General features: G+C 54.0%; 1 protein-coding gene across 10 annotated transcripts; it reads right to left on the reverse strand.

Annotated features, from left to right (window-relative positions):
* Positions 1–1,341: 1,341 nt before the first annotated feature.
* Positions 1,342–21,060, reverse strand: DENND2D (DENN domain containing 2D). Of its 10 annotated transcripts, none has more exons than XM_030325938.1 (12): positions 20,829–21,060; positions 16,024–16,199; positions 15,077–15,189; positions 14,072–14,141; positions 13,273–13,350; positions 12,089–12,229; positions 10,894–11,042; positions 6,597–6,774; positions 3,296–3,337; positions 2,822–2,906; positions 2,277–2,516; positions 1,342–1,853 (listed from the first exon to the last, which is right to left on the reverse strand). In XM_030325938.1, exons 1-12 carry the CDS (start codon positions 20,884–20,886, stop codon positions 1,777–1,779), a joined length of 1,407 nt encoding a protein of 468 aa, XP_030181798.1. In that variant the 5' UTR covers positions 20,887–21,060; the 3' UTR covers positions 1,342–1,776. The 10 variants fall into 10 exon arrangements, with proteins under 10 accessions (XP_030181798.1, XP_030181797.1, XP_030181792.1 ...); XM_030325937.1 differs by having other exon boundaries at positions 2,277–2,519; positions 20,829–21,059; XM_030325932.1 differs by lacking the exon at positions 20,829–21,060 and adding an exon at positions 16,801–17,660.
* Between the last annotated feature and the right edge of the window lie 877 nt (positions 21,061–21,937).

Genomic DNA, 21,937 nt, shown 5'->3' on the forward strand with positions numbered 1-21,937 from the left:
GTCCTATCTCTAGAGATGCTTTAGTCAGTTTGGGATGAGGCCTCAGAAAGTATTTTCAAAAGCTTCCCAGGACTCCAATCCATGTTCTAAAACCTTCTGAGGTACAGCGAGGTTTAGGAACGGTGCTGACTCTTAGAACCCGTGAAGAGTAGCAGCATCGCTACAGGCGGTGGGTGAACAGTGGAACATCTGCCGCCCGCAGCGTGTGTCTGCTGCACCCCCCGAAAACATTTGTGTTCTTCGTATAGAATTCAGGGGCCTCCGAGGGCCACGCTCACACACACACATTCAAAAGATGAGAGTTTTGAAAGGTAAGAGGTTTCTAAAAGTTTCCCATCCCTATCAGTGTTGAAACAGAAGCTGTCATTGGAAGTACAGAGGGAAGGTGGACCAGGTGACCACTCGACTCCTTTGGACCCTTAAGATTATAATACTCTTTTCTGAAAAGGGGAAACGGCAATGCAGCAATCCCTCCACCGTTAGCTAAAGAGTTGAAATTGGTGTCTAAGGGGGCACCTGGGGGGCTCAGTCAGTGACGCGTCCAACTCTTGATTTCGTCTCAGCTCATGATCTCATGGTTCATGGGTTTGAGCCCTGCATCATGCTCTGCACTGACAGTATGGAGCCTGCTGGGGATTCTCTCTGTCCCTCCCCTGCTGTCTCTCTCAAAAAATAAACAAACTCAGAAAAAAGTTTAGGGATGCCCGGGTGGCTCAGTTGTTTAAGCATCCGACTTCAGCTCAGCTCACGATTTCACAGTTCATGGGTTCGAGCCCCACGTCAGGCTCTGTGCTCAGAGCCTGGAAGCTGCTTCAGATTTTGTGTCTCCTCTCTCTTCCCCTCCCCAGCTCACACTCTGTCTCTGTCTCAAAGATAAATGTTTAAAAAAAAATTTTTTTTTAATTTTTAAAAGAGTTGAACTTGGTTTCCCAAAATAACCAAGTAGGAAGTTGGATGTCTACGAACCTTCAGTTGTGATGGGCAGACAGACCTGCCTATGGAAGTAATGTAGAGCTCTTCACCGGCTTCTGGGAACTGAAATTTCCTACCTCGAGTTTCCCTGGAATGCACATACTTCCGTGGCTAGCAGCCTTTCCTCCCGGATTCTGGAAGGCACACCTGACCAGACCCAAGAACTGCCGCCCTGTCCCAGTGCCGTTGCTGCTTCTCCCGGTATCCCCACCCTTCCTGTTAGAAACAGAGCAGCTGACCCCCAGTCCAAACACAGCCCCAAAGTTCTGGGCCACAGTGGCCAGGTCTCCCACTCCCCATGCAGTTTATTCTCCTTTTTGCCTTGTGCTCCTGGTTTCTCCCCCCATCGTGGAGGCCAAAGATAACACGTAAACAAGACTTTCATCTTTATTCTTATCTTCCTATGTCCACAGACCTCTTTTTTACGTGGAGAGACTGAGCCTTTGGGCCACAAGTACTTTCCCTGTTGAGGACTTCATCATAGTGGTTCCTGGAAGAGGGCATTCACAGCAACTTCTAAGGCTCCACAGCACCTGTGCTACTGTGCTGTGTCACCCGCGCAGAAAATGTAGCTTTGAGCCCAGCTCCGTGAGCACGGAGGTCCGAGCCTTCCACGGTCCTGGGAAAGCTGATTCCAGGGATCCCAAACCCAAGACACCAGCTTGACGCCAGACCTGGTTACCAGGACTCGGAAGAAGGCCGTGGGTTCTGGGGGCCGCGAGCTTTGCCAATCCCACCGTGCTGGTAGGGGCCAAAGTCCAAAACTGACCCGTGAGTCCAGTCCCCCGCTTTTGACCACAGCTCTTATTTCACAGTCTTTTCCCTTGATTTCTTCTGTTTCTTCTGTTCCTCATATTCAAGTATCTTCTGTTGGAAGTAGCCTGTGGGTTCAGAAGCCGGTGTTAGAGGCATATACTCCGGCCAGGTGGACAACGATGAGGTCAGGAACGGGGATCAGATATACCCTCTCTGTCTCCTCTGCCACCACATCCACATTCCCACCAGGACTCCCATGTTCTCACAGGCCTCTGGAGATCCAGGTATTCAATTTGGCCCCAATCTGGGGCTACAAATAGAATAGTTAGTAGAAATTAACTCCAGATTAAAACAAAGAGCAAGTTCTACCAAATGGCAGCCCAGAGGCATTTTCTGAGGCTTCAAGTTACTTTGTTCCAACCCCACTGACAAGACTACATCTTATTTTGTGGGCCTCTAGACACCATGCTGTTCATCCTCGGGCCACACCTGACTTGGAGGCAGTGACCCTCTCTGGGCTTGGAATGATAGGGGCCGTCACCGCATACCTGCAGGAGGGTGCTTGCTCTTCTCAGCTTCCTGGATGAAAAGGGAGAAGAGCTGTGTCTTCACAAACTTCTTCACAAATCGGCGGTTGGTCTTGGAGGTCAGAGCCTTATAGAAGGCCCGTTCTTGGAAGCGGCCTTGCCCGTTTGCCTCCCGCTTGATGTAGGAAGCATAGTGGCCCACAGTCTTGACAAAGAACTGCACAAATGGGCCCGAAACATGCTCGTTGAGCTGTTCGGAAGCTGCTGGAGATATACAAGAGGCCGTCTCAGAAGAACCACCCACTCTTGCCTCCAGGTGGCTTTCACCGCAGGGAAGCGGCCAGGGTAGGCCTCATAATTACCAATCAAAATAGGAGATTGGGTACGGGTTCTCCACCCCTGCTTAGGAAGAATGACATCTTGCACTCAGACTGGCCCTAGAATCTAGGCACCTGGGACTGGCCCAGGACTGCTGAGTGAGTCCATTTTAGTCTGGGCAGGGGTGGTCGGGAATCCTGCCCTCAGGCCCTGTGGAGAAACCCAAATACGGAGGACCAAGGACTTACTCTCGAACTCATTGATCCCCTGGCCAAGAGACTCTAAGATGTCATCCTGAAGCTTGGGTGGTAGGATATCTTTTTCATCACCAACCTAGGACAGAACAGAGCTCAGACGTCAAGCTGTCAGGGAGGCGGTGTCTTCACAGGAGGTGTATCGGCAGATAGCGTGAGGAGGGTGTGAATTCTACACCCCAACTCTACCCCCAAATAATTGGCCATGTAAGAGAGAAACAACAGACACTGCCTCTTGGTCTTGAGTCTGAGTGTAAACATTAGCAAGTCTTCTCTATATCCCTGGGGTACTGGGTTTACATCCCTGCTTTAGAAGCATCAACACCGATCGCCTCATAGAATGGTCTTAGCGTGGGTTCTCCCCCAGCAAATGCACTTCAACTACGTGGAAGGAGGTGGAGCACGGGAGAGACGAGTGTGATAGACCAGGTGGTGGGCCTGCAGGGGCGTCGGAGCCCAGATACTTACCGACATTAAGAAGGTTCCTTCACAAAGATTCACCAATAGGACCTGAAATAAAGAGAGCGAATGGTTTTCCCTCTTCCCATCAGAGACCACAGGGGCACTTACCACCTGCATTTCTGCCTGTGGCCGTACCTGTCAGCCCAAATGGCAACAAGATCGGCAACTGCAATTCTCCTTTCCTGCGTCACACCCTCCTTTCTCACCCTTCCCCTCCTTGGAAACCCCAGTTTCCTTCCTGGAGAAAAGGAATGAGGGTGTAGGAAGGGGGTGGGGAGGAGCGCTAAGGTAGGAAGGAATACAACATGGGAGAAATCACAGCCAGTCACTCTTAATGAAACACGGATCACAGTAATGGCTTCTAGATCTGGAACATTTAGCACACAGCACACACGATCGGGCTTTGCACATTTTCTCTGTTAATTCTCCCCACGTTCCTGGAAAGGCAGGCACTATCCCCATTTTGCAGGTGAGGGAACAAACAAGAAAGTTGTCCAAGGTCTTAGAACTAGTAGAGCCCATTTCCAAGCCTAGATGGGTCCTACGTTCTGCATCCCTTTCTCCACCACCCTCCTTCAACTCCCTGCCCTCTGGTCAGATTTAGGACAGCAGTGGATGGCTTTTGATCTTTTGATGCTTGCAACAACTTTCTGTATGATCTCCTGGCGTCCTAGTTTAAAAACTCTCTGGGAGCTCTGGACCTTCCCACGGGAAATGGGAAGAGAAGGAAATGAGCCCAGGGCAACAGGAATAGGGAAGGAGAAGTGGTGAGGAAACCGTGTGTGTGTCTGCAGGCTGCAGAGAAGGCACGCACAGGGCTGGCAGTTGAGTTCTGCTACCGGCTCCCTCACTGTCCAAGGGGCCCTCAGTCCAGACTAGAGATTACAAATTGGCATCCTGCTGGTGGGATTCCAACCTGCTGATCTGTTTCTTTGATCCTCAGAGTACGTTTAAACAATTGAGTTGTTTTCCAATATTCAAAATGGGAAAATTCACTTAAACTTGGTTTTAGGACTCCTGAAAAGTCAGGAACTCTAACACTGGTTGGTCCACATTTCCTTATTTTTTTAAAACTTATTTTACGTTTATTTACTTTTGAGAGAGAGAGAGACACACAGGCATGAGCAGGGAAGGGGCAGAGAGAAGGAGACACAGAATCCAAAGCAGTGTCCAGGCTTGAGCTGTCAGCACAGAGCCTGACATGGGGCTTGAACTCACAGATCACGAGATCATGACCTGAGCTGGAGTCAGACGCTTAACCGACAGAGCCACCCAGGCACCCCTGGTTGGTCCATGTTTCTAAAGGACCATGTTCAGATGGAACTGACTGCAGCTGCCCCCTTTAGGTAGGGCACGTGCTCAACAGTTTGCCATGATCCACAAGCCTGGCTTGGTCATTTAAAAGCCTGCTGGGCCCCCCTTTGCAGTTTGGACTCTTGATCTTGCCAATATGGTGAATGATCCCTTCTATGCTCCGTTCTTCCAAATAAAAGGAAAGAGGGACCGGAAAGTGTGCCAAAAGACAGAGTAGGCACTGTAAATATCCATTATCAGGGGAGAAAACGTTGAACTAGTCCAGGCCTGAAATCACTTGACTACATAGGCTCACATGCCTTCATTCAGGGAAGGCGGTTCATTTCAGGGAGCTAAGAGTACGCATGAAGAATTTTTTTTGTGAAGTTGTTCCCCAGAATCTTTCTAGTAATCGCTATATTACAGTCTGTTGAGTAATCCCTTCCAGAGAGCTTATGTGGGCCGCCAGAGAATCCCCCCACAGCCCCAGTGGCCCCTGGCCTTCCCCCTTCCTCGGCCCCTGCCCATTTCGCAGAGCAGCTGCTGAGGACGAAAACAGGCCAAGGCTCTTGCACAGCAGGCCTTGGGGTGTCATCCTGTCTGGCTGCCGAGGAGGAGTCGGAACTGCGGTGTCAGCAAGTTTCATAACTCCTAGGGTTGGGATATTTTAAGTCCTTGCTAAACGTGGGGCTAATACTCTGACCCAGTTAGTCACATGGCAAAGGCTCCTTCAAAAGTCCTGTCTACTCAGCACTTACGAGGAGGGCTGGGAAGGCCAAGGAAGTTAGGAAGGGAAGTAGCTGACTTCTTTACTTCCCAGCAACACGTTGTATAAGAGGGGCTTTGGTTCTATCTGTGCTAGTTTCCATCATTGCCTGTGTGGCCTCGAATAAGTCAACTCAGTTCTTAGGACCTCCATTGTTTCTTACACAAATGGGGGAAATCTTCCCCCTCAGGCTGGTTCCTGCCTCTTCAGTAGGTTCCTACTAGACCTCACCTCTTCCCTTAGCCCTTTGCACAGAAATCAATGGTTAGCCAGTGTAGACATCCTTAAGTAACTCTCATAACTGAGATTATAGTAACGGGCGATCTTGGGAACAGGCAGAGTGCATGTTTTGAGTTGTTCTTCCAACACTGGAGATAGCTTTATGCTACCAGTGCCCGTTTTCACCACACAGCCCTCTGGGCGTGTCTGAGCCACCGCCAAGAAACCAGAAGCTGACAAAACCAAGGGGGATCTGGACCTATATCCTCATTAGCCAAGTGAGCTCTGAGGTAATCGGAGAGAGAACTCTTGTGGTGCATCTGGGTGGCTCAGTGGGTCAAGTGTCGTCCTCTTGATTTCGGTTCTGGTCATGATCTTGCAGTTTGAGTTCAAGCCCCGCATCAGGCTCTACACTGACAGTGTGGAGTGTGCTTGGGATCCGCTCTCCCTGCCCCGCCCCTGCTCATGTAGACATGCGCTCGCTCTCTCTAAATAAATAAATAAATAAACAAACAAACCTTAAAAAAAAAGAAGAAGGTAACTCTCGCCGCAAAAATCTGCGTTTATCAAGGCTCATCGTTTGCAGGAGGGCTACATTAGCTCCCTTGCAAGGAACGCAAATGAATTCTAGTGGGGTGTGGTGGGGTATAGACCAGCTGCGCTTGTCCATTCAGATGAGTGATGGGACACCCCAGGGCCTGCCCTTTGGAGCCAACCGACCTAGGACGGCTGGACGACCCCTGAATAAGCCGCCCCTTAAGCCCAGAAGGAAATCTTCCGGGAGGAGGAAGTAGCCACGTGCTGAGCATCAACCATGCGTTAGGCACCAGGCTATGAGCTTTCCTGCGGGCTCGTTCCCCCAGAACCCCTAGCACTTGAACACTGCCGTCCCCGTTTTGCAGAGAAGAAGCTCAGGCTGAAAGAGGGTAAGCAACTTGCTCCGAGTCACACGGCTGTTAGTGGCGGAGCCCAGGTGCGAAGCCAGGTGTGCCCGGCTCCAAGCGATGCCCTCTTCCTGCTGCACCATACCTCTTCCATGGGGCTATCCATAACCTGCTGCTGAAAGCGCATTTGTACTCCGACCATGAAGGGGGTGGGGCAGCAGACAGTGTCCAAAAGGCTCTCGGGGACAACGGGGATGTAGGTGTGCGCCCAGCTGAAGGGGTAGAGCAGCGCGGCGGCAGCGTGGATGCACTGAGACAGGGTGCTGGGGACAGGGCACAGAGAACACGAGTCAGAGGGGCCTCCCTGCGCCTCCGCCACGACGTACCCCCCCCACGGCCCCCGCCCACGGCAGGAGCAAGTCTAGAGCCGTGCCGGTCGGTCGCAGAGCTTGGGACTACCGATGGCTGCGGGGAGGGAGCGCGGGGGACAGAAGCCAGGAGCGGCCGAGGCTCCTCTCATCCAGGATGGGGCCTCTGTCTGACCCTTCTTTTCCCACCCAGTTGGTGCCCCCCTCCCCGCTGCACAAAAACACTAGTGGCTCCAGAGAGGGGGGAAGAGGAAATGCCTTCACTCCAGCAGCTTACTGAGTGAGCCCTTCTACACGCTCACCACTGCGCTAAGGATGTGGACACCAGGAAGTACAAGGCGCTGACCCCGCTGAACAAACTCACAGTGTAGTTAAGGAGACAAACATAAACAGTGAGGCACAGCAGAGAGGCGAAGCCGTGTTTCCTCCTTGTGGCTATCCACCCTCACCCATACGTAGTCTTTACCTCTCACGGCTCCCTCTGGCCACCGGAGGTTATTTAAAGTTAACAGGTTGGTGCCAGAGCGAGCTTGGGAAATTCCTAGATTCCAGGAACCTTTGCCCGGCAATTCCTACCCGGAAAGTCCCACAGAGGTGGCCCCTCCACCCTTCCAATGAAGCATTCCCCCGGATGATTCCTGCCTCGGTCACAGCTCAGGCAGACGCCTCACCACACCCCCCAACACACACACACACACACACACACACACACACACACACACGGCCCGTTCTCTGTCCTCTCCACTCCTCTCCACAGCTTCTTCGTGGCTCCCCATTTCTCCAAACAACACCCAACCCGAGGCCAATCAAAACACAGATACAGAAACCCTGTTTCAGTTCTTGGAATGGAGCTTGCACTTCCTGAGTCACAAAGATTGAGTCCCTGAGGGTCTAGCCAGGCTTAGGCTGACTGGAAGTCTCCTCCCTGCCTGTGCTTCAGGGGTCTGACAAGCTCAGTGTGGGAAGGAAGTGGGGGGGGGGGTGGAGGGGGGCAACCTCCCTGGAGAAAGTGAGCACCTGAGAGGCGAGTCCTGCCTGCCCTGGCCCGTGCCCAGGCCAGGGCACCTGGAATCACCTTCACTTCCCAAACACTGATCTCAGGGAAAAAGGAGGAAGCCCAGCTCCAGCCACAAGAGAAACTTCGTATTTTTCTACAGGGTTGAAAGTGGGAACACTATTTCCAGAGCAGAAGATGCCACCACTTCCCTCAAGGATTTAGCCTACAACGAGTGCCTTTTTGGCGGTCACTGATTTTTATAGAATGTTCAGCCCAGAGACCTCAAACCCTACACGCTTCCTTTCCCCTATTACCCATGACATTCCCCTGACCCTCTGGCCTAACATTTGAGCCCCTAACCTAACCTCCTTTTCTTCTTCCCTAAGAGATAGAACCAGGGTTGTCAGTCCAATATCCTTGGCTTTCTCCCTCCCCAGACATGAATAAAAGGTCAGCCTCCTACTGTTTTATGATATTTTCCTCCTCTTCTATCATATGTCTCCCCATGTCTTTCTCAGACTTGAGGCCCGTAAGAGGCACAGACCAAGACATGACAGTCCCCTTCTTTGACTATGTACAGGGATATATGCAACTGTGAACTTATCATGAAGGATAACAGCTAGCTTTTGCACAGCAAAGGAAACCGTCAACGAAATGAAAAGGCAACCTACTGAATGGGAGAAGATTTGAGGATGACATAACCAATAAAAGGTTAATATCTAAAATATATAACGAACTCACACAGGTCAACACCAAAAATCATCACAGTCATGTGATTAAAAAATGGGCAGATGACCTGAATAGCCATTTTCCTAAAGAAGACACACAGAGAAGATCCTCGGCACCACTAATCGTCAGGGAAAAGCAAATGGAAACCACAATGAGATACAACCTCACACTAATCAGAACGGCTTGTATCAAAAACACAAGAGATAGCAAGTGGTGGAGAGGATGTGGAGAAAAGGGAACCTTCATTCACTGTTGGTGGGAATGGAAAGTGATGCAGCTACTGTGGAAAACAGTATGGAGGTCCCTCCAAAAGTTAAAAACCAAAATACCATAGAACCCAATAATTCTGCTGTGTGTATATCCAAAGAAAACAAAAACACTAATTTGAAAAGCTGTATGCACCCTTAGGTTTACTGCAGCACTCTTTTACAAGAGCCAAGATACGAAAACAACCTAAGTGTCCACCGATCGGTGAATGGATAAAAAAGAGTTGATATATACACATACACAAAGGAATATTAGCCATACGAAAACAATGAAATCTTGCAATTTCTTTTTTTTTTAATTTTTTTTAAACGTTTATTTATTTTTGAGACAGAGAGAGACAGAGCATGAACGGGGGAGGGTCAGAGAGAGGGAGGGAGACACAGAACCGGAAGCAGGCTCCAGGTTCTGAGCTGTCAGCACAGAGCCCGACACGGGGCTCGAACTCATGGACGGCAAGATTGTGACCTGAGCTGAAGTCGGACGCTTAACCGACTGAGCCACCCAGGCGCCCCTTCAATTTCATACCAACATGGATGGACCTAGACCTTGTACTATGCTAAATGAAAGAAGTCAGACAGGGGCACCTGGATGGCTCGGTCGGTTGAGCGACCGACTTCGGCTCAGGTCATGATCTCACGGTTTGTGAGTTTGAGCCCCGCGTCAGTCTCTGTGCTGACAGCTCAGAGCCTGGAGCCTGCTTCGGATTCTGTGTCTCCCTCTCTCTCTGCCCCTCCCCCACTCATGCCCTGTCTCTCTCTGTCTCAGAAATAAATAAACATTAAAAAAAAATTCAGAAGTCAGACAGAGAAAGACGAATACCGCATGAGTTCACTTCTACGTGAATCTAAAAAACAATACAACAGACAGAAGCAGACACAGACCCATAAATACAGGGAACAAACTGGTGGTTGCCAGAGAGGAGGTGGGAGGGAGGATAGGCAAAATAAGTGAAGGGGGTCAAGAGGTACAAACTTCTGGTTATAAAAATAAGCAAGTCACGGAGATGAAAAGTACAGTGTAGGGAAGAGTCCACAACATTGTAATAATGTTGCAGGGTGACTGGCCGTGACTACACCTATCTTGGGGAGCACCGAGGAACGTATAGAACTGTCGAATCAATATGTTGTACACCTGAAATTAATATAACACTCCGGGCTACGTGTATGCCTGGCAGGGAGGTGGTGCACTGTGTCATTTGATCCTCAGCAGAAGCTTATGAGGTAGGCACGATCCTTATTGTGATTTTACAGATAAGGAGACTATGACTTCAGGAAGTCAAGAAACTACCCTAAGGGAAAGCACACAGTTAAAGGTAGAAGAATGGTTTGGACTTGAACCTTGCCCTGCTGATTTCAACACCTGTGCATTCAACCACTACAGATTCCTACATCCCCTAGGGTCAAAGACCATGTCTTATTTGTCTGTATCTTCCTGACGTTTGGCATCTGGCAGACAGCTGACACACAATAAATGTTTGTTGAATGAGTGAAAAAATGGATAGATGAGATGTGTCTGCCATTAAGGATGATGGGCTTGGGGCGCCTGGGTGGCTCAGTCGGTTGAGTGTCCGACTCTTGATTTTGGCTCACGTCATGATCTCAGTTTGTGGGATTGAGCGTCGCGTTGGGCTAAGCACTGACAGCATGGAGCCTGCTTGGGATTCTCTCTCTCCGTCTCTCTGCCCCTCCCCTGCTTGCACGCTCTCTCTCTCTCTCTCAAATAAATAAACTTAAAAAAAAAAGGGGGGGATGATGGGCTCTTGACCTCCAAACCTGTATATGCCTTCTTCCCCTCCCTAAGCCATCAGGAGCAGAATCACATCTGCACCCACCCTGACTGGTCTCTGCTTGGAGCCAAATCTGGATCTTTCTTCACCCTTAGGCAGCAATCAAGTTTGGAGGCAGAAGCAGGGGAATTGCAACAGCTGTTTCTCTAGGAGGCTTAGTGCAAAATCAGACCTGGAGGCAGGAGGGTGGGCGTCAAGGTCCTACAGGCTGATTCCCTTAGAGAACCCTCCAGTCCGTCCCCTCAACCCAGGGGAGCCAGACGGCCCAGGGAAGTGGCCCAGCAGCTGGACCCACCTGAGATCTTCTGCCAGGAAGATGATTCTTCTCTCCAGCACTGCAGAGGCAAATATCTGAAGGATCTGCTCAAAACGGAGACAGCGCAACAGAGATCTAAAATCCACGTGTTCTAGGTGGGAGTCCAGGGGCCGTGTCAGGGAGATGAACTGCAGGGGAACCAAGGAGAGAGAAGGTGTCACCACATTGAAAACTCGCAGACCCTGGAACGCTGGGTCTCCACCTGCCTCCCCTCCACTCTCCTGGCTACATCTGATCCCGCCTCTCCCCTGCTGGAAGCACTTCGGTGGTTTCCCTTAGCTCCGAGGGTCATGCAGACCCCGTCCCCCTTTCCAGTCTGCTCTTCCTGCCTGAGGGTCCTCACAGGTCAGGTCACCCTTCTGCTTGTCTCCTCCTCCCTCCGGCTCAGAGGCCCGCCTAATTGGACGTGTGTTTCCATCATTTTCTCATGGAGCATCTGGTTTCTCCCCTTTCGTCACTTTAAATTACATACTTATTTGTGTCTTTCCTTACTTAGCGTCTGTCTCCTCCACTAGATTTTAAGCTCCAGGAGGTCAGGAATCCTATTCATTGTATTCACCGAGTTGTATCCAGAAAATTGCATGGCCTGGTGTAGGGCAAGCATTCTAAGGAGGCTGTGAAAAGGCCTAGCTCCTCCCCTCATTTTTACATAGGGAAGCCAAGGTTCAGAGAGGCAGGCCGACCTTCCACAGTTCCAGGGGGCAGGACTGGAAGAGACAGCCTTGTGCCTGCAGTGACAGCATCCCCGTGTGGCATGGGTGGGGACACAGGGGTGGGGAGGGATGATAACAAGTAGACAGATGGGAGGCCATGAGGGAGTGATACTGGACACACACATGGGAAGATAAGGGTGGTAATGGGGAGAAATGGCTGTTTGGGGCTGGGGGCACAGTCCATTCTAGCACCAGGAACCTTAGCTTACATGTTTTATTTATTATAGATACAAGTCTTGGTGGCTCGAACAGTAAGTAGGTCCCTGGGAACATCAGGTTGGAAGGGTCAGAAAACGTGGGTTTGATTTTCAGCTCTGTCAATCCTTCTAGTCAGGCCCCGATCCCGGCCTGGCTCAGTCTGGGTGTGTTAACCGGCGCGGGGGGGGGGGGGGGGGGGGAGGGATGGCATGACTGTGACAGCGGTACCACCGAAGCTGGGGCTCACGCACTCCGTAACCCACCTCAGTGCCCGAGTCGGGGATGAAGCTCTTGAGGGTGACAGTCTTCCCGGGGGCAGGGAAGGCCGCCTCTCGGAGGCCCTGCATGAACGGGTAAATGACGGCCACGGAGATCTGGTGCCTCTTCTCCACCTCATCCAGGATCTGCAAGGAAACGGCTCAGAGGGATGCCACCGGGAAGTGGCAGAGACCCCCGTGCGTGCGTCTTCCCTCCCTGCACTGATCCAGCCAATCCCCGTGGACCTTCTAGGCTTCCCTCCCTTCCCCGGCAGAGCCCAGTCTGCTGTTTTTCTCCTGCAGGAGGCCCATAGACTTCTTCCTTTCACCCTCTCCCTACCAGTCCGTTCCTCCCTTTTCCTGGCACCACGTGACTGCCTTCCCCCCGGCAGTCATCCCAGAGCCAACCACCGCACACAGTGGTACCATGTCTAGTCACGCTGGGATGCTGGGTGCAGTGGGATCCTAGAACCCTGGGCCTCTTGGGTGTTACTCTGCCCTCCGACTTCCACTGGAGACTCGCCAGGGCCAGGGCCAGACTGCATCCCCGAGAACCCAGCCCAGATGAACACTCCACCAAGCAAAGGCTCACAGCGTCCTGCCCTCACCCTCTGAAGATCCTGCTGGGGGCAGAGCACATTGAAGCTCTTTCGTGGCCACCAAGACATGCCTGTCCATTCTGAGGCCTGACTCGGGTGCACAGGCCCTGCAGTTAGCTCCAGAAGTCCTAGGGACCTCCCCCCTCAGAGGGCTCACGGGGAGTCTCGGGGCCCCCCTGTAGAGCAGCCGTCTTCACACTTGTTCAGTGTTCTGCATTTCTCATGTTGCTTCATTCGAGCCTCGTGCCAGGCCCTAAGCCAGGGAGGTGAGCCATCACTGCACGCCCTTGACAGATGAGGAAACGGGAAACTCCCGCCCCCTAACCTGGGGCTTTCCCTGCTGTCCTGCTCCAGCTGCTTTCTTACCTGACCAGAGGGGGAGCGTGGGCTCTCTGCGGGGGAGAAAGTCCCAGTTTTCTCGAGCCCAAGCTCCTCTCTGCCTCAATTTCCCCAAGTGTGCCTAGCATCGACCCCGGCTGTGAGAAAAGAAGTCCACTGAGGGCCCAGGGAGCACAGACAGGTCAGGCGGCCAGGCCGACCTGGAGGCTGAACAGGCCAAACAGGCCCCAAGGAATCCCGCTCCACCTCTACCTTGGAGAACAGGCCGAAGCAGCCGATGCAGCTGATGATGCAGTAAACCTTGGGAAGGCGAGGGCCACGGCCGGCGGGCTGGGGAGGGACAGACAGGCTCCTTCAGTGCCGCAGCCTCCCCAGGGCTTCTCCCAACTGGGGCTGACGGGGCACACGGCTGGTGGCTGGGACTAGGGGACTCATGGGGAAAGGCGGGCCAGACGGAGAAGCCCCTGGCTGTGCAGAGCTTCTGTTCGTGGCGCAGGCAGCAGGGAGGCCAGAACAGCCACCATGGTCAAAAGAAGATGGCCTTGAGGGGGCCAAGCCCTGCCACCGTCAGCACCAGCACCATGTGGGGCCCGCAGAGAAAGGGAGCAAGTGTGCTGTAGAGATGAGGGAATGGCGAGGGAGGACAGCACTGTAAAAGTGACTTGGAGAATCCTCTTGAGACCCAAGAATCATCGTCCAACCCCAGTCTATGCTCTGGGAGGCTCTGGGGGCCAAGGCGGCCAGGCCTGGGTACAGTAGGTGGAGAGGGGATTAGGCAGGAGCCTCCCACACAGGGAGATGTCAGAAGCTTGGGGAGAGAAGAGACCAAAGCATGGCCAGCAAAGGTCCCCTGGGTGGGCAAGGAGGGGCAAGTGTCCCCGTTCCTGCAGGGTTGCAGAGGGCACTAACATGGCAGCAGGTGCTGGGCCGTGCGCTCCCCGCAACCACCACTGCCAAGGAGCCTTGGCTTTTGCAGCTGAAGCTTGAGCAAGCCCAGCTGTGGAGCCGAGCGGGCTGCAGAGAGGAGGGGGCAGTTCTGAGCAGCACAGACCAAGAGGCGCCTGCAGTATCCAATCTTCCTGCTCCCATCCACGTTGGTCAGAACGAAGGAAAAGGTCTCCCTGAAGAAGAGCACACACATGGTTTGCATTTGCCCACTAGACCCTAAAACAGGAAGGCGGCAGCCTCAGAGAGATGCTGAGCAGGGTCAGGAGGGCAGAGGGGAGCTGCTGATTAATCCTGAGAGTAATAATAACACCAGTAATTTATTACGTGCTTATTGGCTCCCAGCTCTAAACGCACCACCTCGTTTAATTGTCAAAACAACCCTTTGAGGTAGGTTCAACTACGATCCCCACTTGAAAGACAAAGGAACTGAGGCCGCAAAGGTGGTTCTTATCCAAGGTCATTCGACTCAAAAGTAGTAAAGCGGGGCGCCTGGGTGGTGCAGTCAGTTAAGCGTCCGACTTCAGCCAGGTCACGATCTCGCGGTCCGTGAGTTCGAGCCCCGCGTCGGGCTCTGGGCTGATGGCTCAGAGCCTGGAGCCTGTTTCCGATTCTGTGTCTCCCTCTCTCTCTGCCCCTCCCCCGTTCATGCTCTGTCTCTCTCTGTCCCAAAAATAAATAAACGTTGAAAAAAAAAAAAAAAAAAGTGGTAAAGCCAAAATGCGAACTCGGGCAGCCAAAAACCAGGGCTGATGCTGAAAGGGACTTTGCCACATTGCCTTCATTGAAGCCAAAGGCCTTCTGCTGAGTCCAGCTTCTTCCAGAAGCAGCCAAAACATGGCGACTGTCATTCCCAGGACAGGTGAGAGAACCTCGCCCTTCTCTGGACAGAGGTGACAGGCCGGTTGACCGAGTTGGCTAAGATCCCTGGCCTTGGGGGACTCCAGGAGAGATGTTTATAAATGGATTGACTACAGCCCCTCCCCATCAGGAGAGAAGCTGGTGAGAACTGGCATCCACACCAAGTGAGGGAGCCACAGGACCCACCTGGCTCACACGTGTCCCTTCTCCCCCAGTCCCAGGTTCCTCTGTCCCAGGCCCGGGCAATTACCTGGGGTACTCAGTGAGCGGTGCCCACTCATTCCCATCTGGGAAGCAGAACAAGGGGATGGCACTGAGCAGCCGTTCCTCCTCCTCCTGCTGGCCCCGGAGCAGGTTCTCTCGCTATAGGAAACAGGGGAAAAGCCCAGTGAATTGTGGGGGCAGGGGCAGGAGGAGAGGGCTTGAGGGCTGGCGGGCTGCTCTTGAGGCTCTAAAGCAGTTTGAGAATAAGCTTCCCTGCTGGCATGGGGGCTCAACGTGCCTCTGCCTGTCACTCTGCACAGGGACTTCATTCAGGGTCCGACCAGCCCCACGGCTGAGTCTACACGAGCCTGAGTTAGACATCAGTATCCTAAGGACCTACATAGGCAGGAAGGGGGCCAGGGCCTCACTTAGTATAGAAAGGCCCAGAGGCTGCCTGGCCTCCTGGAGGGGCCACGTGAGAGAGCCACCACATTAGAGAGGACAGGTGGCCAGCTCAGCTGCCGGGCCGGCAGGGTCAATGAGGATGCCCTACGCCCGCCCCTGACCGCAGTGCGGGAGCAGACATGAAGGAGCCTGGTGTTTGGGCTGTGGCCACAGGCTGAGCCTGCCCACCAGCTGTGTGCCCGCCCCACCCTCTCCTTCCCACCCACCCCAGGGAGGGGATGCCCGCAAGGAGGTCTGGCAGAAGGTAAGCTTCTCTACAGAGAAGGATGACTAAGGATGGAATTTGGAAGAACTAGGAGGCCCCAAAAGGGGCAGAAGAACCAGCCTGGTCTCCCGGCCAGGGAGCCCAGGTCAGGTCCTCACAAAGAAGCCAGACCTAGATTCTGTGGGTGATAACAGGAAACAGGGCTGGGCCTGAAGGAAACAGGAGCGGAGGAGCGCAAGGCGGCTCTAGACCTGAGCCCTGGCACTGCCCCCCTCTCAAACACCCAAACCCGGGCTCCCCCTGCCCCCTCCTTCAGTCCTTACCTTGGGAAACTGGTAGGTGATGGTGGGCTCATAGTCATGCCCTGAACTCTTTTTTTTGAGGGAAACCACGAAGAGGTATTCAAAGAAGTGCTGCCCTCCAGCAAAGGTAGACAGACAGTGCTCCGGGGCCCTTTCTGGTTCCTTCGCAGCTTCCCTCAGGTTGTCCTGGCGACTTCCTGAAACCAAGACACCAGACCCCACTTGGTATCTTCGAAGCCCATGCCCCAGGTGGAGCCTGTGTGGCTCCCGGCAAGTTGTGCATCTCGGGGCCGCCAGGCCAACGCTAAGGTCCCCGGAGCCTTCCCCGCTCCTCAGGGCCTGCAACAGGGTCAGAACCAACTGGGCAGTTTCCGTGCCTGCCCTGGGAGATTTGAAAACCCAGGGAGCCAAGAGGGGGACAGAAGCCACTGATTTGGACGCCAAGGAAAGGGACTGGGGAGCCGCTTGGGAGGCCCTTTGCCCCAGAGGCAGAGACTGTGCCCACCCACAGGTGCCCAGGGCAGTACCTGAAAGAGTAAGCCCTGAGCGGACATGTATCCAAAGCAGAACAGGTCCCAGAGCCACGTGCCTGTGACCACACAAACCCTCCCATGGTGGGGCATGACCAGCTCTAAAATCCAGTAGGGGAAGTATTCTGGTCTAGTCACACGGGGACCAGATGGAGGTCAAACTATAAAGATTCTACATGTAAGAAAAGGAAGAAGCATTTCAAGGAAGAAACAGCCCCATCCAAGAGGGTCACCCTAGAAAACAGGAAGTGGGTAATCCAGTCCAGACCTGCTCGGAGTCGGGGCAGCCGGTTTCGGAACAGCCTGAGCATCGTGCCTACCACTTGTCCTTCCATCTTCTCGAACCTGCAGGGCATTGGAGTGCTTCCCTTTCCTCCTACAGACCGGCTACAGAGAGTCTGAGAGAGGGGCCGCTTCAGTCTCCAACCACAACTCCGTGAAGCCAAGCCATGTGCTGCCTTCCAAACAGGGGACGGCAGTTTCCATGCTGAGCACCCAATGGCTGAGCAAGAAGGATGTGACGGGACCCAGGAAGGCAGCAGAAGGCCCGCACCAACAGAGGCAGCATCCTGGCACTGCAGCTCAGACCTCAGCTCCTCCCAAGAGCCCCAGGGTGTGGCGAGAGAAAAGGTCGTGAGCAAACACCTCCAAGGCCCAGCTGCTTTCTGGGCTAAGGGCTGTGAATTCTGGGCTGCGGATTGTGCAACGGGTTTATTTACAATTTCAGGACGGTGAAGAATGCCTAAGAGCATCAGACTGTGGGCACTGGAACTTCACCAGCCCCAGGACAGGGATCTTATATCCCCGTAACTTTGACTCCTGACCTTTCACATCTCAACTTGGTCCGCTTACCGCCCCAAACCCCCGCAAGGCCCCATGCTGCATTCAGGAGTTTCCAGGACTTCAGGACTGCAAGCAAGAGGATAGGACCAAATATTCCCCACAGCCAGCATACCACTGCCTCCCTTGATTAAGATAAATAGACTCAGTCCATTAATTCTCTAAATGGAAAAAAACCGTTCTAGCATGAGAGAGTTCTGGAAATTGATACGAACGTAAAAGCCTCCTCTCCTCGAGGTAAAATAGAGAACAAATCCATCTCTGAGCTGGAGAGTTCCTGATACTTCAGGATGATCTACAGCGATGCATCTCTCACAGCACCCCCCCCCCGCCCCCCGCTCCACCCCTGCAACATATCCGAAGTCTGACTTCTCTTACGGGAACCGTTCCAGGGCTCCAGCAAAGGATCCCACTTCCCAAATAGGAAGCACTGACTCAGGACAGTCTCCCTGGCCTACAGTAGGGGACGGACCAGTAGCCTCAGCAGCTTGAGGGGCATTCGGTGACAATAGAAAGCAACTGGGTGATCTCTGCCCTACCCCCACTCCTGCTCAGGCTTTTTTCCCCGTTGAGCCAGGTCAATAGTTCTGCCCAAGCTAAAAGCAGAGCAGGTGGCCCCTTGGGCTCTAGTGGTATCTAGAGCTAGGAGGCTGGGGAAGAGAGAAAAATAACAATAAGTCACCTACGAATGAGTAAATGCCCAGGGTCAGAGAGGACTTTGTCAGAAAGCTGACTCTAAAAGGGACCAGGAAGCAAAAGGGTTTGGTATCAGTGTTTGCCACTCCAGCAAAGAATTAGCAGCCCGCTGGAGGAAAGTGGGTTGCTTGAAAGGGGGAGATGGCTGCCTTCTTCTTAAGAGCTCCAGATTGGCTTTTGTGGGACTAGTAAAAGCCAGGACTCAGGGGCCCCAGACACGACTCGTGGGGAGAACCCACAAGGAAGGATGTGACAGATTCTGTCATGGTGAGGACAATGACCCAGAATACTCAGAACTGTCACCACGCCTTACAACCTGCACAGACTTGTTACACAACCCTCACCACCTGAGGAACAAGCATCTTCCTCACACAGATGGGGAAACTGAGTCACAGAACAAGTCAGGGGCTATTCAGGGACTATTAACAGAATGGGGGGGGTGGGTAGGAATTATGAGAGTCCCATGTCTATGCTCCTGCCTTTTAGATATAGTACACACCAAACATTCCACAAATGTGGGCTGCCTCCCGTTTACAAAGGTCTTTGAGAACCCAAATCTTTTCACTGACCATTCCAGAACCTCAGGAAATTATGCCTTTCCCTGAACTCTTTGGGTTGCATTTTCAGCCCATTTCCTCCTGCTTTATCAGCAGAGCCAGGAGAACAGCAAAACTCACAAAATCAAACAAAAGAGATTACCAGACTTTTGGGCTGAAGCCCAAGAAATCCAGAAAAGGATTGCTTTCTTCTCCCTTTCAAAGAGGTTTATCAACAGAAGAGAAAAGCTGAACAGAAAACATTCATCCTAGGGGTGCCTGGGTGGCTCAGTCGGTTGAGTGTCCGACTTTGGTTCGGGTCATGATCTCGAGGTCTGTGAGTTTGAGCCCCGTGTCGGGCTCTGTGCTGACAGCTCAGAGCCTGGAGCCTGCTTTGGATTCTGTGTCTCCCTCTCTCTCTGCGCCTCCCCCACTTGCACCCTGTCTCTCTCTGTCTCTCAAAAATAAATAAATAAATGTAAAAAAAAAAAAAAGAAAGAAAACATTCATCCCATTAATATAGGTCATCTCATTTAATCCCTGGTGCCCTGGAGTGCAATCACAGTCCTGAGTTTTTTAGTTGAGGAGGGAGCCACCCCTTCTAGGGAAGTCGAGAGTCTGGTTACACTTGTTCCTCCACCAGGAAGCCCCTCCCACAGCCACCTGACTAAAGTCACAAAACCAGCTAGACTATAGGTAAGGGGACTTTTTAGAACTTTGATGTAGAAGGCTGGCTCTTCCTTTTCTAGCTCAGCTGCTCTCCACTCAGGACCACCACCACTGCCACTTCTTCCCACCAGGATGATTTACACATGCGTGTACGTGCACACACATAAACAAACACACACACACACACACACACACACACACACACACACACACACACTTCTTACCACACAACTGCCCTGAGGCCAAAAGGGAAAAGAAGATGCGGGAACTCCCCAGAAAGGTGAAGGATGGTATGGAAGACGAAGACAGCACACTCTCCTGGCCTGACAGGTGGCCAAGCTCAGGACGGCGAACACCGGCTGCTCACCTCACAGCTCCTCCTTGATGCCCAGACACCATGATCAGCCCACTTTGGGGGCTGGGGTGGGAACAGTTGGAATGTCTCCTCTGGGCTGCCAAAAGCAGAACTCTGCCATTCACACAGCCTTCTGAGGGTTGAGGGAGTCCAGGAAAGCCCAGGCCAGTACTCTCCAGAGAAAGGAGGACACCAGCGAGGTCAGAACGGCCGAACTCTGTGCCAACCCTTGCCGTCCAGAGCCCTGCCCCCATTCCTGTCTCTGAAATAGTCTGGGAGTGAGGGGGGTGGGGGTGGGGTTGGCAGGAGGGAGGGCAGAAGGAGCACCTGTGTCTCACCCCAGATCTGCCCAATTCAGGGGCCTGGCGTAGGAAGGGGACTTTTCAACTGCCAATGTTAGAAGGCTGTCTGGGAGTGACCCGATTTACCTTCCAACCGACTCCTTTCTGCTCAGAAGATGCGACCTCTGGGCAAAGTATCTAAAGGACACTTCAGGACTGGCTACCGGCAAGCCGAAATAAATGTTTGTTGAATGAATGAAAACATGAATGAATTCCCAATTGTGTTCTTGCAAAGCCCAGCGCCCCTGCTAGGAAGAAAGGAAGTGACTTTCTACTGGAGTCCCCACAACCCTGGACGGGAGGAATTCTTTCCCCCTCACCTGGGGGTGGGGGTGTCAGCGGCCAGGGCAGGCGTGCCCTGTCTGGTTCGCAGGCTCTAAGGCCCCGCAGAGCAGGCGCTCTCCCAGGTCTGCCGGGGGCCACACTCTCCGGGGCCCCGCCGCCCGCAGGTGGGGGCGGTCACGTCGGGGGAGCGGAGTTTCCGAGGAGCGCAGCGGGCGGGGCGGGGCTGGGGTTCCAGGAGGGCGCCTCAAGCACACTGCGGTTGCACCACAAGCTTCCTGGCTGGGAGGACACGTGGCCCCGGGGCCCCACAACGGCTTCCTTCGGCCCGCCGCCTCCCCCTCGCCCCCGCGGGCCTGGGCGCCCCTCCGATCTGCGACCCCGGCGCCACCTCGCCACGTCCCCTCCACCTGCGCTCCCTCTCCGGCTCACCTGGCGCCGGGCCTGCGCTCCTAGTGGCCCTCAGTCGCCCCCCCCTCGAGCCTCCCCCCCGCACCCTCTCCCCCGGCCCCCGCCCCGCCAGCCTCGAGGCCCGGCCCCCGGCTTCCCCGCCCCCGCGCCCCGGCCCCGCACTAACCCCCGCGGCTGCGCTTCAGTCTCAGGCTGGCTCGGAGGCGGTGGCCGAGCCCATCCATGGCCCGGCGAGTGCCCGGCGCCCGTCCCGGGTCCGCGCCGGCCCCGCCCCCGGAGCTCGCCCTTCGCGGACCCGGCACTTTCGCTTTCACGCGGGGGGGTGGGGGGGGAGGCCGAGGGCACAGGCCCGGGACCGGGCGGCGCACCTTCCGGACGGCGGGCCAAACCCCGGCGCACCTGGGCGGGCCGCCTCTGCCCTGGGCCCCCCCCCCGCCCCCGGCGGAGCGGCGTGGGGTGACAGAGGGCGCTCGACGCGCGTCCGGGAGGGGGCGGTGCCACCGCGCTCCCACCCTCCGTGGGGCGCCCCGGGAAGCTCGACTTGCCTGAGCCCGCAGTCCCCAAACGCGCGGGTGCGACGCGGTCACGCCCTACCTTCTCGGCACCGGCTGGGAGTGCCCTGTGGGCACCGGGGCCCTTTCCAGGTGGCTCCACTTATCTCAGAGTCGGCACACCTTCCACCCTTCCATCTTCTCCCCACCCCGCAACTGCTCTAGCCTCTGGCCATTTCCTTCTGTGTCCTATGCTTTCTGTGTCCTTGCACCCATAGGGCACGTGTCCCTCACTCTTTTCCCTATTTCACTTCCCTAAGAACCAACGAGCCAACGACAGCCCTTCGGGCTCCCGAGGAGGGACTGGAGGAACCCTTGGGGATCTGACCCTGACTTGCGTCCAGAGTGTGCTTGGGCAGCTCAGCAAAGTGGGAGTAAACCCTGCCCCGCCAGCCCACAGACATGTGAACGCTAAGGAACAGAAAGCTCTTTGTAGACTATCATGTGATACAAATGTAAGGGATGGTGATGGTGATGGTGATGGTGATGGTGATGATGAGAGTGGTGATGGTGATGTCAGCTGCAGCTATCCACACTCCTGGTCTAATCCGAAATCCCCATAGAGCCTTTCAGCTCCTCCTCCGCCCTTCTCGTACTCATTGAATTCCAAACGAACACGCAGAGACTTCAAGCTTTAGTTGTCAGACATGAAAATTTGCATCTGATAAGCCCCACTTGCTTCTGGGCCGCCTGCCTGGCTCTCCTCTTCCTCCCAGACCTGCAC

Source organism: Lynx canadensis, chromosome C1, assembly GCF_007474595.2.
Source record: "Lynx canadensis isolate LIC74 chromosome C1, mLynCan4.pri.v2, whole genome shotgun sequence".
NCBI lineage: Eukaryota > Metazoa > Chordata > Mammalia > Carnivora > Felidae > Lynx > Lynx canadensis.